Source organism: Malaclemys terrapin, chromosome 6 (assembly GCF_027887155.1).
Source record: "Malaclemys terrapin pileata isolate rMalTer1 chromosome 6, rMalTer1.hap1, whole genome shotgun sequence".
NCBI classification, from domain to species: Eukaryota; Metazoa; Chordata; order Testudines; family Emydidae; genus Malaclemys; species Malaclemys terrapin.
In genome coordinates this window covers 73,215,990-73,229,877 of record NC_071510.1, presented here as the reverse complement: position 1 = coordinate 73,229,877, position 13,888 = coordinate 73,215,990, and the positions used below count along the sequence as shown (strand labels likewise).

Sequence of the window (13,888 nt, the reverse complement as noted above, 5' to 3'; positions counted from 1 at the left end):
TCAGTCTGCTATCAAATATCCCTGAGGGATGGGTCACAGCCAGTATTGCCAAATTGGCAAGCATGAGTCTAGTCTAAAACTGTTGCATTTTATTCAGTCTTGTCACATTTGTGCAGTTCACAACTTTGAAATTGCCACCTTTTATCTCCGGTGGGATAAACTCTGCCCTCAGTTCAACCCATACTCCAAATAAATCTTTAAAAAGAGGGCTTCTCCCTTCTAATCTGTTTCTTGGTTGCAAGGGCTCATCTGTTGTAACTGGATTCCCTCTCCTCCACCACATTATGACCTTGATGCTAAAATTCACCTTCTGTTTCCTGACTTATTTGCATTCTTAGTTGTAATTCAGATCCATTGAACTTTGTAGGGATGCACAGGTGTAACTAGTGGAAAATGGTGGCCTGGTTATTTTGGTTAGCCCAAATAGGAGGGGAGAACAATCCAGAGTTAAGGGACCTTCACACACAACACCATGCTGACTGCTGCTCCTTTTCAGGACCAGGGAGCTTCCAGCTCAGATACTATCTCTGGTTGCAGCTGCAATAGTATAGAGGAGAAGAGAAATGACCTCCTGAGTAATCTAAACACTCCGCATTAGAAAATAATATTGAACATTTTAAAAACCTAACAGCATAACAGTGTGGGTCTCGGTTTTTTTTCTCTCTCTCTCTCTCTCTCTCTCTCTCTCTCTCTCTCTGTCAACTAGCTACCATTGAACTTCAGGAGGAGGTGAAATGGGTAAAGTTCAATGTGGACATGAATGGCTACTATATAGTGCACTATGCTGAAGATGACTGGAATACTCTCATTAACCTGCTGAGGACAGATCCCATTGCTCTGAGTACCAAAGACCGAGCTCACCTGATCAACAATATCTTCAGTCTTGTGGGGTAATTCTTGGTATTGGGAGGAAGTATAGCTATTTTTAATTTTAAGTTTGTGCAAGACAAAGGTTTATATTTAAGGACATTGTGGGGAAGAATGCTTTAAAGATACTTTTGTTCAGTATCCGCTATCATTGATACTGAAGTTTCAGTGATAAAACATCAGATGTTGATCTCCATTCATTTAATGCCATCATTCATCCCTTTGTATTGTAATGGACACCTGCTAGTTCTGTTGGCATGGAGGACAACATGTTCTTTAAGTCTGAGAGAAATGCCTTGTGATTCTTGTCCTATCAAAGCAAAAGTATCTGTTATGCTTGAGAGAAGTAAACTAGTTGCTTCTGACAGGAGAGGGAGAGCCATTAAAACATTTATGTACCCCTCTGTTGGCTCTGCGGCTGGAATGAGGCTGAGAACTCTGGGTGGCCTTTCTGTGACAGCTACTTCCTTAATCTGAGTAATTTCACTTACTTTCAATTACCACTGTGCTGCACCTTATTTTAATTCTGCCCCTTAATCAAAGGGGTGATTGTTGCTATCATTGTTCTATTACAAGAACAGTAACACTTTATATATTTTTACTTCCATTTGCTTCCAGCTCATGATATAGCTCTTTTTTTAATTAGGAGTTTTTTGTACAAATGTAGATGCCATCCTTAAGTCTTTGTTTGAGTCCATTTTAAGCCAGAAAGTCTTTGTTTGAGTCCATTTTAATTCCTTTTGTGTTCTTTGACCTTTTTAGTATAGGAAAGGTGTCTCTGTTGAAGGCCTTTCATCTGCTTGATTACCTAGAGAAAGAGAATCACACTGCACCAATCAGTCAAGCTCTGTTCCAAATGAGTCTCATCTATGACCTCGTAGAAAAAAGAGGAATGCAGAATCTTGCTGCAAGAGTAGTGGTATGTCTTCCTCTTTTCTATATCAGTGTTTGAAGTATTTTCCCATAACATCGATTCACAACGGCGTTCTCTGGACAGATTCTGATGGACCAACATTCAGGAATCTCATTGGCTTGCCTTATATTTGTAAGGCTATTCTGTCAGTCTGCCCTGAGTAATAAAGGTTAATAATTACTCTGAGGCAGGGACTGTTTTCTTGTTCTGTGTATAGCACCTAGCACAGTGGGGGCCTGGTCCATGACTGGGGCTCTTATGTGCTACTGCAGTAGATATTCAGTAATAAACTGTTTAAAATCCAGGTCCTCTTCTGCTATAGAAATGGGGAGAAAACATCCACATTTGCTATTTCAAAAGTTCTTGAAGCTGACTAGTATGTCTGTAACCTGACAGTTTCATCTAGATTGGGACTAGAGGCCTAATATTCAGATGCAGAAAGTCTGTTTAAATCTATTTACACCTACTAGCTATGTGTATGGTAGTCTAAGTGGGAGTAGCTTAAACAGGGAGGAGTCAGAAATAGGGGGTGGTCTACACAATCTTACACCCTTAAATTAGTTCTTTATCTTGCTTGTGAATTCCTCTCTGAGCAATTTAATGTGTCTTGGTATTGGTCACTGTCTTTCACCATCTAGGACAGAGTTAAAAAGCTACTTGGAAGCAAAATTGATCAACAGACTTGGACTGATAATGGGACCTTATCTGAACGAGAGTTCCGGTCTACTGTGCTAGCCTTTGCCTGCTCCCATCACTTGGGAAACTGTGGCACCACTGCCACCGAGCTGTTTAAGGAATGGAAGGCTTCCAATGGCACGAAGAGGTAAAGCACAAACTAGTCTGAGCATATTCTGTTTATGTATTTCTGTCGCTTCTCCACCTTTGTTTTGAAGAAAGATCTTAATTAGTCTTGGCCACCAAAGTACAGAGACTATGCTTCATTCAGCAGTTTTTACTGCATTTCCTTTGAATATAGCATGGCATAAAACAGGAACTATATTTTAGAAATTAAAACTTTGTATCCACAGTGTTATTGAATGTGACTGCTATGCCTACTAGATAATTCTCACTTGAGTTTACAGCTTAAAAAATTCAGACGGTAGCACATTGTAGCTGGTCTTGCAAAGTTAACCTTTTCACCTTCCAGAACTTATTCTGCTGAGAGTCATTTGTGGATTTTGTATCATAGCATGTCTGAGCCTTTTGCATGATTAACTGTGATTCTATGTATTCTGTAACTCAGCCGTACCCAATTGCCTAGAATCTGAGTGATGCCTCTCTGGAAATGAATTCATCTGGTCCTACAAAACTACTATTTCTAGCAAAAGACATCACTTGTGCTATTTGCCTAAAGCTTTTATGTGGTGTTTTCTTCCATACTGTTTCATACAGGCCGGTTCTTGTTTTGTAATTTTTTTTATAGTCTGCCTACTGATGTTATGAAGACTGTATTCACAGCAGGAGCAAAAACTGATGATGGCTGGGAGTTCCTTCTAAGCATGTACACATCTTCAGGTTCTGAAGCTGAGAAGCACAAAATGCTTGAAGCTCTAGCCAGCACAGAAGATGTTAGAAAACTGATTTGGTATGAAAATGCCAAAAGATTGGGGTGGTGTAGTTGTGGTGTTCCCAGAATATGTGAGACACAATGGGGGTTGGGGTGAGGAGAGGGGAAGTGAGATACTTTTATTGGACTAACTTCTGTTGGGGAAAGAGACAAGCTTTCAAGCCACACAGAACTCTTGTTCAGCTCAAAAGCTTGTCTCTTTCCCCAATAGAAATTGGTCCAATACAAGATTTTTTTTTTAACCTCGCTGTCCTTGTCTCTCTCAAAATATTATGTAATGCATACACACACAAAAAAGGGGGGGGGGGGGCAACAAAGAACAAAAAACAACCCAGCTTCTTTGGAAATGTGGATTTCCCCCTCAACACTTAAAATAACTGATTGGTTTTCTTACATTGGCTAAACGTAGTGCTAGGAAGACTTTTTTTAGTAGGCTTCTGCTTATTAAAGCAAAATGTAGCTGAAGCGAGGTGACGCCTCACCGGTGTGGCACCTCCTGCTGGCTGTCCAGGGAATTAGCTCTTTTCCAGCTCCGGAGCACCCTCTGCCGGCTGATGTCTTGCCTGCCACTGGCCCCCATGTCCCTCCTGGACCCCGGTGCCCTTTGCCCAGGGGTTCTGCCCACTGCAGCAACCCACAATCTGGGTCTCCCCACCCAGGGGAACCCCCAACCCTCTATCCCTGCCTTGCCTCAGTGGCTACTGCCAGTCACCATCTAGCCCCTGCTTACTGGGGCGGACTGCAGTCTGTAACCCCCAGTACCCTTTCATAGGCCTTCACCAAGGCCTGCAGCCTGGAGTTTTATCAAGTTAGAGCTCCCCAGCTGTCTGCCCTTCCCCAGCACTGCTCCACCTCAGGTACCCTTTTCGGCTCCCAAGCAGCCAGGTCCTTCTTTCTCAGAAGCTAGAGAGAGAGTATCTGAGCTCCTGGCCCACAGCCTTTTGTAGGGCCAGCTGTGGCCTGATGGGGCGTGGCCCCAGCTGTGGCTGCTTCCCCATCAGCCTAGTCTTTGGCTCGCAGCCCCAGCCCTCTCCCAGGGCTGGCTGTAACCCTTTTAGGGCCGGAGCGGGTGACCACCCCTCTGTAGCCAACACATCAGAAACAGGATTCCATATAATCAAATGCAATGGTCCTGATACTCTGCTCACTTATGCTGGTGGAAATCATTAGAAACTCCCTAGAATTCAGTGTAGTTACGCTGCTTGGAATGTATAGTAAGAGGAGAATCAAGCTTGAAAGCTTTGCACTCTTGGAAGATCAGTGTGGGGTTGCTTTAGATCAGAAATACAGTGAAGTCTTCAAAGTACAGGCCTGTTTCATAACAAAGAACCAAGAGTTCAGATAGCACTGGCTTGCTGTGTGGATGAAATCTTGAACTTGCTTTATGCAGGAACTAAGAGGCACCTTATCTCCAAACCTACAGCCATTCTATGTATGTTCGCTGACCGCTTCAGAGGACTGTCTGGAGGGTGTAGCAGAGACTGTGGAAGGTTTCCATGACTGCTGTGCTGTGAGACTAGTGTAGTTTCTCATGATTGCCAGTGAATTTTGTTTCCCCTTATAACCATGCAAAAGTCACTGAGCCTCTGGCACTTTGATGGGAATTAAATGTCTCAAATGGGCATTGAAGCTATTCTGTATTTCATGGGATTGGGCCCCATGTTTGGCATTTGGAAATTTGCAATATTGGCCCTGGTAGTTGACTGCATCTAGTTTCTTAAGATCTCTGTAAAAGATAAGAAAGTATACCTCTACCCTGATATAACATGAATTCGGATGTAAAGCGGGGGGGGGGGGGCTGTGCACTTCAGCGGATTAAAGCAAGTTCAATATAATGCGGTTTCACCTATAACACAGTAAGGTTTTTTTTTTATATCAGGGTAGAGGTGTATATCTGTAAGTAGCCTCTGACCTACCATATACTCTGTTCTAATTGGCTAAGTAACCTCTGAGAGCCACTGCAGTCTAGCTGTGAAATGTTTGTATAGTAGTTTTTGAGTTGACTGGATCTGTATTGTCTCTTAGGTTAATGCAAACAAGCCTGGAGGGAGACCTCATCAGGGCACAGGAACTTTCGCATATCATAGCAACTGTCAGCCAAAGTCTGCCTGGGCACTTGTTGGCCTGGGACTTTGTCAAAGAGAACTGGGAAAAGCTTATACGGAAGTAAGTTTTTGTTTGTTTTGTTTTGTTCTTTAATTATTTAATAATTAATCACTAGCATGAAGTGTTAGGTGCAGCATTTGTGTGCATGCATTTTTCCACCACAAAATAATAGACTGAGCTAATTTTGAATAAAATTTTCAAAAGTTCAAGTGCCATTTTCCCCCACCCCACACCCACCCAAAATGGTTAGGTAGTTAATTTCCATTGTTGTTTGTCGCCCCCAGAGACTTGGGCTCACACGACAGTTGCCTGGTTCAGAAAATATTATCCTGTCCTTATTAAAGGGACAGTGATATGAAACTATTAGTGGTGCATGTATTGTTCTTCATTCCATGGTGAATAATATCTTGCATCCACAGTGATCTCTCAGCATGCTTTGAAACAGATTGAAAAAGGTGTTTTTCCTTTTGGAGACACTGAAAGTTCGTGTGTGTGTGGGGGGGGACTTGTCTTCAGAAATGTACTTGCTTTTCTTGGAACATCACAGCTTGTTGCAAGTGTTACAACTTTAAGCTGTTCTTACCCCAAAAAAACATTACTATATGATAGAATAACTCAGTGTGATGATCAGTATCAAAAAATTCACTTTTGAAAATAACTTAGTGGCTCTTTGGTTGGTTTGGTTTTTTTGAAAAATTACCCTTTGTTGCTTGAAGTCTTCTTTTTAAAAAGTATGTGGAGTGCACTTGTTTCATAAACTGGTTACCACACGTTACTTTTTCTTCCTTATTTTTTCTTCCATATTTCAGGTTCCACTTGGGGTCATTTGCTATCCAGAATATAGTTACTGTGTCAACCTTTCAGTTTTCAACAGAGGCCCATCTACTTGAGGTTGGTGGTGTAAAGTACTATTTCCTAAATATTTAGCTTCCTAAAATTCTGTGCACTTGCTATTGATACAATACCTGGCATGTACTTGTGCATTTCACCATAGATTTAAAGATTCTTTTCAATAGTGTATAACTATTAGTATCCCTATTCTACACATGGGAAAATAGTCAGAGAAGTGATTTGCCCAAGGTTACATAGAAACTCTGTGGCAGTGCTGAGAATATAACCCACCAATCCTGACCGTGTGTTCGAATGGGCAGGGTACTAGAGAGGTTATCGCCCATGTTAGAGATAATTCTTTTGCTCAGATTGTATGAACCTAGCAGGCTGCAACTTGATCATGTCAATAGGAGACTGAGCCAAAGGTGGCTTTGTCTTTCTGATTCCAGGACCGCTGACACTATCCAGGTCTCTGGTATATGATAGAGCAGTCTAAAGGTCGCTGCATTTTACTTTGGCTGTCAGCAAGCCCTAAGAGGTCATTCTGGCAGTTGAGGATCAGCCAGTTGCTGAGGTGCCCCAGCTGTCTCCCCCTTTTCCTTACCCACACCTTCTACTCCACTGGCTTAGTAGGATAGAAGGTGGCATACAGCTTCTACTGTAGACTGTCAACTTCTAGGGAAATGGTTAAAGGTCAAAATCTTTAAAGTTGCCCAAGTAAAAACGTGCATGCATAATGTGTGCAAATTTTACCTGTACACAGAATTTATTTTCATATGCTTTAGCATTTACATGCCTTGTTGTGTCAAATGCCCCAGTAATAAGTGGATTTTCAACGTACTGAAGATATAATAATTTTAGGCAATCCCATTTGTCACAAGAACAGAGTCCTTCTCCAGAAAGCTAGTTCATTTCTGAGTGCTGTACGACTACAACTTGATTGTGCTTTGAGTGAAAGGTAGGGATTCCACCAAATATACAGAATTTCTTGTTGAATTTTACTGAAGCTACACAGATTATTGCTGCAGTTCCCATAAACTGTAATCACTCCATATTTTCAGCAACCCTCTTGTGCGATTTGCCAACTATGTGGATGATTGGTGCTTTGTGCTGGGGGTGGAGGGCGGGCAGGTGGCACACTCTTAATTTGGAAACTGCCTACATTTCTCAGCCTGAAATGCACATTTTCCTTACTCTGCAGGTTAAAACTTTCTTTGAGTCCAAGTCAGAGAAGATTTCTCAACTTCGCTGTGTCAAAGAGGCTATTGAGACAATTCAGCTGAATATTAAGTGGATGGAGAGGAACTTAGCGGCACTGCAGCAATGGCTGTAGAGAACATAATGCCTGTGTGTGTGTTTGTGTGTGTGTTAGCCATTAAGAGAGCTTGTGAACTGTTGCTTTTGCAAAAGCCAGGGTGAAACCAGGCATCGCTGCAACATTGTTTGCACTATTAGGGGTTCTAGTTAGCTCAGGGCACATCTCACCTAAGTTTGTTTTTCTTTTGGTCATTTGTGGGCCAGATGTAGATATTTATTTATTCTGGAACTGTGTTCATCTATAGACCAAACAGCTGCATAAATAACTAATAAGTACAGTAATTTTATATTGGAAACACCCTGTCATTTGAAATCCTGTCCTATTGTTCTCTACACTGGGTAAGTATTGAAAAAGAGAGCAACAAGGGGAAAAAACTGCCACGAGAGATGCTTTTTCTTTGCAGAGCGCTGGCTAATCAGTGTTCTTTATGCAAAACTGTTGATAGCTTTGGGTTTAGCTTTTGATGATCAAAGAGGTTTTTTCTAGACGTTCTAAAAACGTAAGCATATACAGCTATTATTATTATATGTATTTTTGTCTATTACGTGGCCAGGTGCTACTGATATTATATGAAAAGAAAACACAGCCAAATAGCAAATACGAATGTTTTAGGAGGGGAGAGATTTTCAAAAGCATCTCAGTGACTTGGGAGCACATGACTTACTGAAAGTCCGTGAGGAGTGTGCTCCTAACTCATTAGGCACATTTAAGGGTCAAACTTTCATTTGCCAGACTCTATTAATATTGTTTTGTTGATGTCTGAGCAACAGTGCCCCCCACCCCACCCCAAAATGCCATAGGAAGTTTCTCCAGACTAGTTCCGATGGTGGACTGACTCCTGATTGACTACTGATCCTTTTCACCATTCCTCTTTGCGGAGGGCCTGCATTTGGTACATGTGTGTCAGGCATTTTGTTTGGGTCTTTATATTCTTCACTTAATTTTTCAGTATCACTGGTATGATTTGTGTACACTGCTTACTTTGTAATGCTTGCTTGGTATAACACAGCGGTGGGGAACTTTTTGTCTGTATTTGGATGGTATCGTGCAACAACTATTGGGGACAAAGCCTAAAACTTATTCTAGGAACAAGTGCCCTAAAATCTGGCGTGATAGGCTAAAAGGCAAGATAGCCACAATACAATGTGCCTTTTTTCTAAAGCAATTCACATTTAAGGCCCTTTTAGAGGCCTGGTGTAAACATAGTTTTACCTCCTTAACTAAAGAGATGATTTTTATACCTGTTTAGTTAAAGTGGTGGCAAGAGAGAATGTGTGAATTTTCTTATGCTTGTTTAGAGCTGGCTAACATCACATTAGTTTGTATAAGAAAACTTTCATGTACAGCCAAACTGATATAACCAGTTTTAAACCAGTGTAAGAGAATCCAAACAAACAAGTTGCATCAGTTAATTAAATGGATTTAAGTTAAACTAGTGCAAATTTTGTACAGACAAGCCCTGAGAAAACTTTCTTCAAAAGGTGGGGAGGCTATTTTCAGTCCTAATCAGCTTTCACTTTGAATTTGTCACCATTTTAATACAGGCTCTGGTTTTTAAAAAAATAAAATTTATAACGACTGCTAATTGTGGTAGTAATGTGCAAGAGAGGTAGGTAGGTGATTAGTGAAAACTACCTAGTGAAAATTATAGTATTTGTTGGCTTTTCATCAGTAGGTATGTACTAAATAATTTAAACTATGCAGTTTCATTTCCATATTTTGTTCTTCTCTGACAAAAGTTTACTTTACTTTAAAAATGAGTTCCGCAGTTTTAAACTTGAAAAAGAATATTACTCCTCCTGGGTGCGCAAAACACCCTGTCAGCAAGTGGAAATGAATGCATTTTGCATGCACTGAAAGTGGATTTGAACTCATCCTCAGTAATTGAATTAGATGTAATCCTAATTCATTTTGTTCTTCAATCACTTGTATTAACTGCATTGTGCAGTGATGTTCTCCCCCCCCCCCCCCCCCCCAGTTAGTTAGTTACATCTTTGTATATTCTCCTCTGTGTGTTTGTACCATGTGTTTTTTTCCTTTTTTCCATTTCCCTGTTCTTTTAATTTTTTTCCCCGTTGACAACAGCAAAGATGATGGATGTCAAACTTTGTAGAGTGAGAACTAATAATAATCTCCTCAATTCCAACTCTGGGATTTTAAAAATGTTCTACCATTGAGATTAAACATGTTACTGGTAATGTAGTCTGTATTAGGAAATACCCCACACTTCCATTTTAGAGTGCAAAATATAGTAAAAACTGAAACAGTGTGGAAAATCATGGCTTAAAAAAAACAAAAACCAAGGATTGTTTCATTTTGCCACTCAATGCACTGAGTTTTTCACCTTTTTTGAACATGATTCATGTTTTCAATATCACTTGTCCTTCTTTGGAGTGAGTGCATAGTGTGTACTTGGGAGCCAACTCCTACTGACTTCAATGAGAAGCTTTTCCTTGACTTCAGTAAGAATTGGATCAGGCCCTGATACTGAAAAGCACTGAGAACCATCATCTCTTCCAGAGCTCATTGGGAATTGAGGAGAATTGGCGTGGCTAAGGATCAAGACACCAGGCATGTTTTACATTAAATGAGTAGATCTTACCAGTTCTTTTGTCTTCCAGTCAAAAGAAACACACACATTGTAGCAAAACACTTCTTGTTACGATTCCATAATAGTTTACAGGCAAACGTTCTGGAACAAAAGACTGTGTAAGTCTTGGGCCATTGTCTTTATTTTGTTTCTGACATGTCACATGTAAAATTAGCCTAACGGGGAAAAAATGTGCTAATGAATGAGGTGTTTTTTAGCTTTATCCCTGGAAAACAGAGCAGTCTGCATGCGGATGTATCTTTGATTTTATTAAAATTGCAAATTCATTTAATTAATGCTAAATCCTGCATTTACTTTGTCATTCATGAGTTTTTTGGCTTCTTATATTTACTCCATAGTATGGAAAGGGTCAGGCTGTGAGGAGAGAAGGAGCCTGAAATGGATCATACGTGGCTGTTAAGATCTGATTGTAGCAATAGTCTCTGCCTTATGGATTATATTAGTGACATGCAAGATCATATTCTAGCTGGAGATTGGAATAAAGCGAGGCCATACTTTTTTGCAGTGGAACAGTAAAACTCCTGTTCCATATCTGTTTTTTTACTCTTTAGGATAGAGGTGTTAGTGCTATTCATGTTCTATTGGAGGTCAATGATACTTTGTTTCCCACACCCTTTGAGTGGGGTGGCAATTTGTAGTAGTCCAGAGGCTTTCATTTTTTATATATTAAACCACACAGCACAATATTCCAGTTGCATTCCCAATCTTGTCCCCCTTCACATTAACAAAGTAACTCAAATTCTGAGAGAGATACTATAACTCAAATTCTCAGTCACCTATTTCAAACCTTAGTTTGCTCTCTTGGATGTATCTCTCCATCCCAGTCATTTGAGCTAATTTCTGCAAGCACATTCTCATCCTCCAAATGTTCACCTGCCTGCTGGTGGGAAAGCTGAAAACACCAGTCGCTAGAGCAGCCTTTCTTTGATGGAAACTGTAGGGGCACCGTGCTAACATGTGAAAATTGGAGATATTACAATTTTCCAAATTTGAATTCGCACTGTGGATTCCTTCATGAATTGAAAGTATGTTGCATATAGAATTGTACTTCAGCATTTACACAATCTGACATCTTCCAGTAACTCAGTACAGAAACAAGGTTGCATATGCTTCCATAAGCAATGATACATGTCATAGTAGGTACTTCATCACTATTGAATTGAACCCACTCTAAATTTTAGTTTATAAAACCCTGCTTTCATAAAACACCTGCACCTTTTCCAGAACACTAGTGCACTGGAAATCTGAAAAACTCACTTTTACCCTAGGAGTGATATTAATTTTGTACCTGGCCAAAGATGGTTTTTGCCATAGAAATATTTACATTTCACCTGCTCACTGCATCTTACAACATTTGAGGCATTTTAGGTTGGACATGCATTGTAAAAGTAATGCTTTAAGGAACATGGTAATGGCCTTCATTGTGTTGGCGGTTTTTTAGTGACCGTATGCTGTAGGCAGTCTGATGCTTGAAGTGAATCCTGCTTTATGATGACATATCTTTTACCTGTTCTATATTACATGGAACATTCCTTTTCCAACAGATTGGTGCCTGCCTTCCCCCCCACCCCCCCCACTGGAAGATGTTATCTTTCATTGCACTCTGAAATTTAAAACAATGCTGCCTCATTAACCATACACTTTTGTATGCATTTCTTGCATCTAGGCTTATATTTTGGCTTTCTTTGTATATTTCTGAATTAGGTTTCATGTAGTTAATTCACTCCATCGCACAGTAAATGTTGTTCTCTCACATTTGGCTATACTGTATAGAAGAAAATGCTTGAGTAAACTTACTTTTACATTTATTTATTGGGGGTTTTTTTTAATTAAGATGCTACTAAATGTTGGAAGATTTAGTTACTTTTTTTAATGAGGCATGGATTCACATGATTCCTGGAAAGTTTTAAAAGGATGTAATTTACCACATTAACCTCTCAGGTCATACTACTAAAGAATTTAAACCTCTAGTTTTTCTGTTTAAACCTGCTGCTGAAGTAGAAATACAGACTTTTATTCGTGATAACTTAGTTTTGATCAGAGTGAGAAGCAGGCATCTTTCTTTGAGTTGATCATGGTGGCATTTAGCAAATAGCAGTAAAAATATTAAGAAAAGATAGGAGCTTGAATGGATTTAAATACATTAAAATTTGGATTGTTAAAGATCAATAATATTTTCTATTAAACGAATTAGGGAATGGAGTATTTTGAGAGCAAATTGCATCAAACTACTACTAAACTTGTAGTCAGACGAGTCCTATATTCCAGTCTTTATAAAATTAAATAGTCCTGAAGAATGATACCTTTCCAATTTTGGAAAAGTTAAATACTGTAAGGACCTGTAAAGGGAGAACACTTGTATATTTCTAAAATACTTAAAATATAAGTACAATGTACAATCACATGTGTGAGCTTTGGGTGGTGAAATTCCAGGTTGTACAATACTTGCCTTTAGGGTGCGGGTGGGGGGGAGGGAAGTGGGTTTGAAATAGTGTATGTGTATATATGTGTAATGCATACACATATGCAGATCTGTTCTGTTTCATTTGTATTGGGGGGGGGAGCTTATTTTCTTTATATTTCAGATAAACTTATTTGCATATAACTGGCACTGATGAAAAGGCATGTATACTGCAAACACTGTTGCTTTTGTGAGATGAAAATAAAGTATTTAAATACAAATTGCCTTTTTTTTTTTTTTTTTTTTTTAAGGTTACTACTATACCACTTCATTAGTGTGTGGTTTTGAATTGTTTTCCTAGATTTTTAAAGCTGGAAGACAACACTGGATCATTTAGTCTTACCTCCTTACAGGCCATTACATTTCATCCAGTTACCCCAGCCCAGTAACTTGTGATTGACCTTCCAGAAAGGCATCCAGTTTTGATTCTCCATCTCTTGAAGTCTCCAAATCAATCACTTCCCTTGGTGATTTGTTCCAGTGGTTAGTCTCCTCCACTGTGGAAAAAATGATGCCTGATTTTTCTAATTTGAATTTATCTGGCTTCAGCTTCCAGCCTTTGGTTCTTATTATGCCTGTCTTGGCTAGATTAAAGAGCATTTTAGGATCCAGTATTTTATCCCCATGAAGGTACTTGTACTCTGTAATCAAGTCACCTCTCAATCTTTTTGATAAACTAAACTGCGCACTCCAATTTTTGACATCCTTTTTTAAAGGGTGGATACCAGAACTGGATGCAGTATTCCAGTATCAATCTCATCGATGCCATATATGTTGGTAAAATCACTTTCCTATTCACTACTTGCTATTCTCCTGCTTATACATCCAAGGATCTCATTAGTCCATAATGCTACAGCATCATATTCAGAGCTCATGCTGAGTTGCTTGTCGGCTGTGACCCCTAAATCCTTTTCTCAGTTACTGTTTTCCACAATATAGACCCTGCTAGTCTATAGGTATGACTTGCAATCCTTGTTCCTAGATGTATAACTTTGCATGTGCCTGTATTGCATTCTGTTTGAAGGACTCAGCTTATTAAGCGATGCAGATCTTTCTGTATGACTGCTGTATCCTCCTCCATTATTTACCACTTCCACCAATCTTTGTTCTCTACAAAGTTTATCAGCAATTATTTTAGACTTACTTCCAGATCATTGGTGAAATTGTTGAATAGCATCAAGCCTAGTGCTGATCCCTTTAGAGACAAAGGGCAT

The 13,888-nt window shown here is 39.7% G+C and overlaps 1 protein-coding gene across 2 annotated transcripts in view; it reads left to right on the top strand.

Moving 5' to 3' along the window:
• LNPEP (leucyl and cystinyl aminopeptidase) overlaps window positions 1-9,302 on the top strand; it is an 84,802-nt gene extending 75,500 nt beyond the window's left edge. For both annotated transcript variants that reach the window (XM_054031487.1, XM_054031488.1), the window contains exons 12-18: window positions 707-890; window positions 1,630-1,786; window positions 2,419-2,603; window positions 3,204-3,365; window positions 5,373-5,513; window positions 6,263-6,344; window positions 7,486-9,302. In XM_054031487.1, the coding sequence (XP_053887462.1) occupies window positions 707-890; window positions 1,630-1,786; window positions 2,419-2,603; window positions 3,204-3,365; window positions 5,373-5,513; window positions 6,263-6,344; window positions 7,486-7,617 (1,043 nt within the window). In that variant the 3' untranslated portion in view covers window positions 7,618-9,302. The remainder of the gene's footprint in view (window positions 1-706; window positions 891-1,629; window positions 1,787-2,418; window positions 2,604-3,203; window positions 3,366-5,372; window positions 5,514-6,262; window positions 6,345-7,485) is intronic.
• The last annotated feature ends 4,586 nt before the right edge of the window (window positions 9,303-13,888 follow it).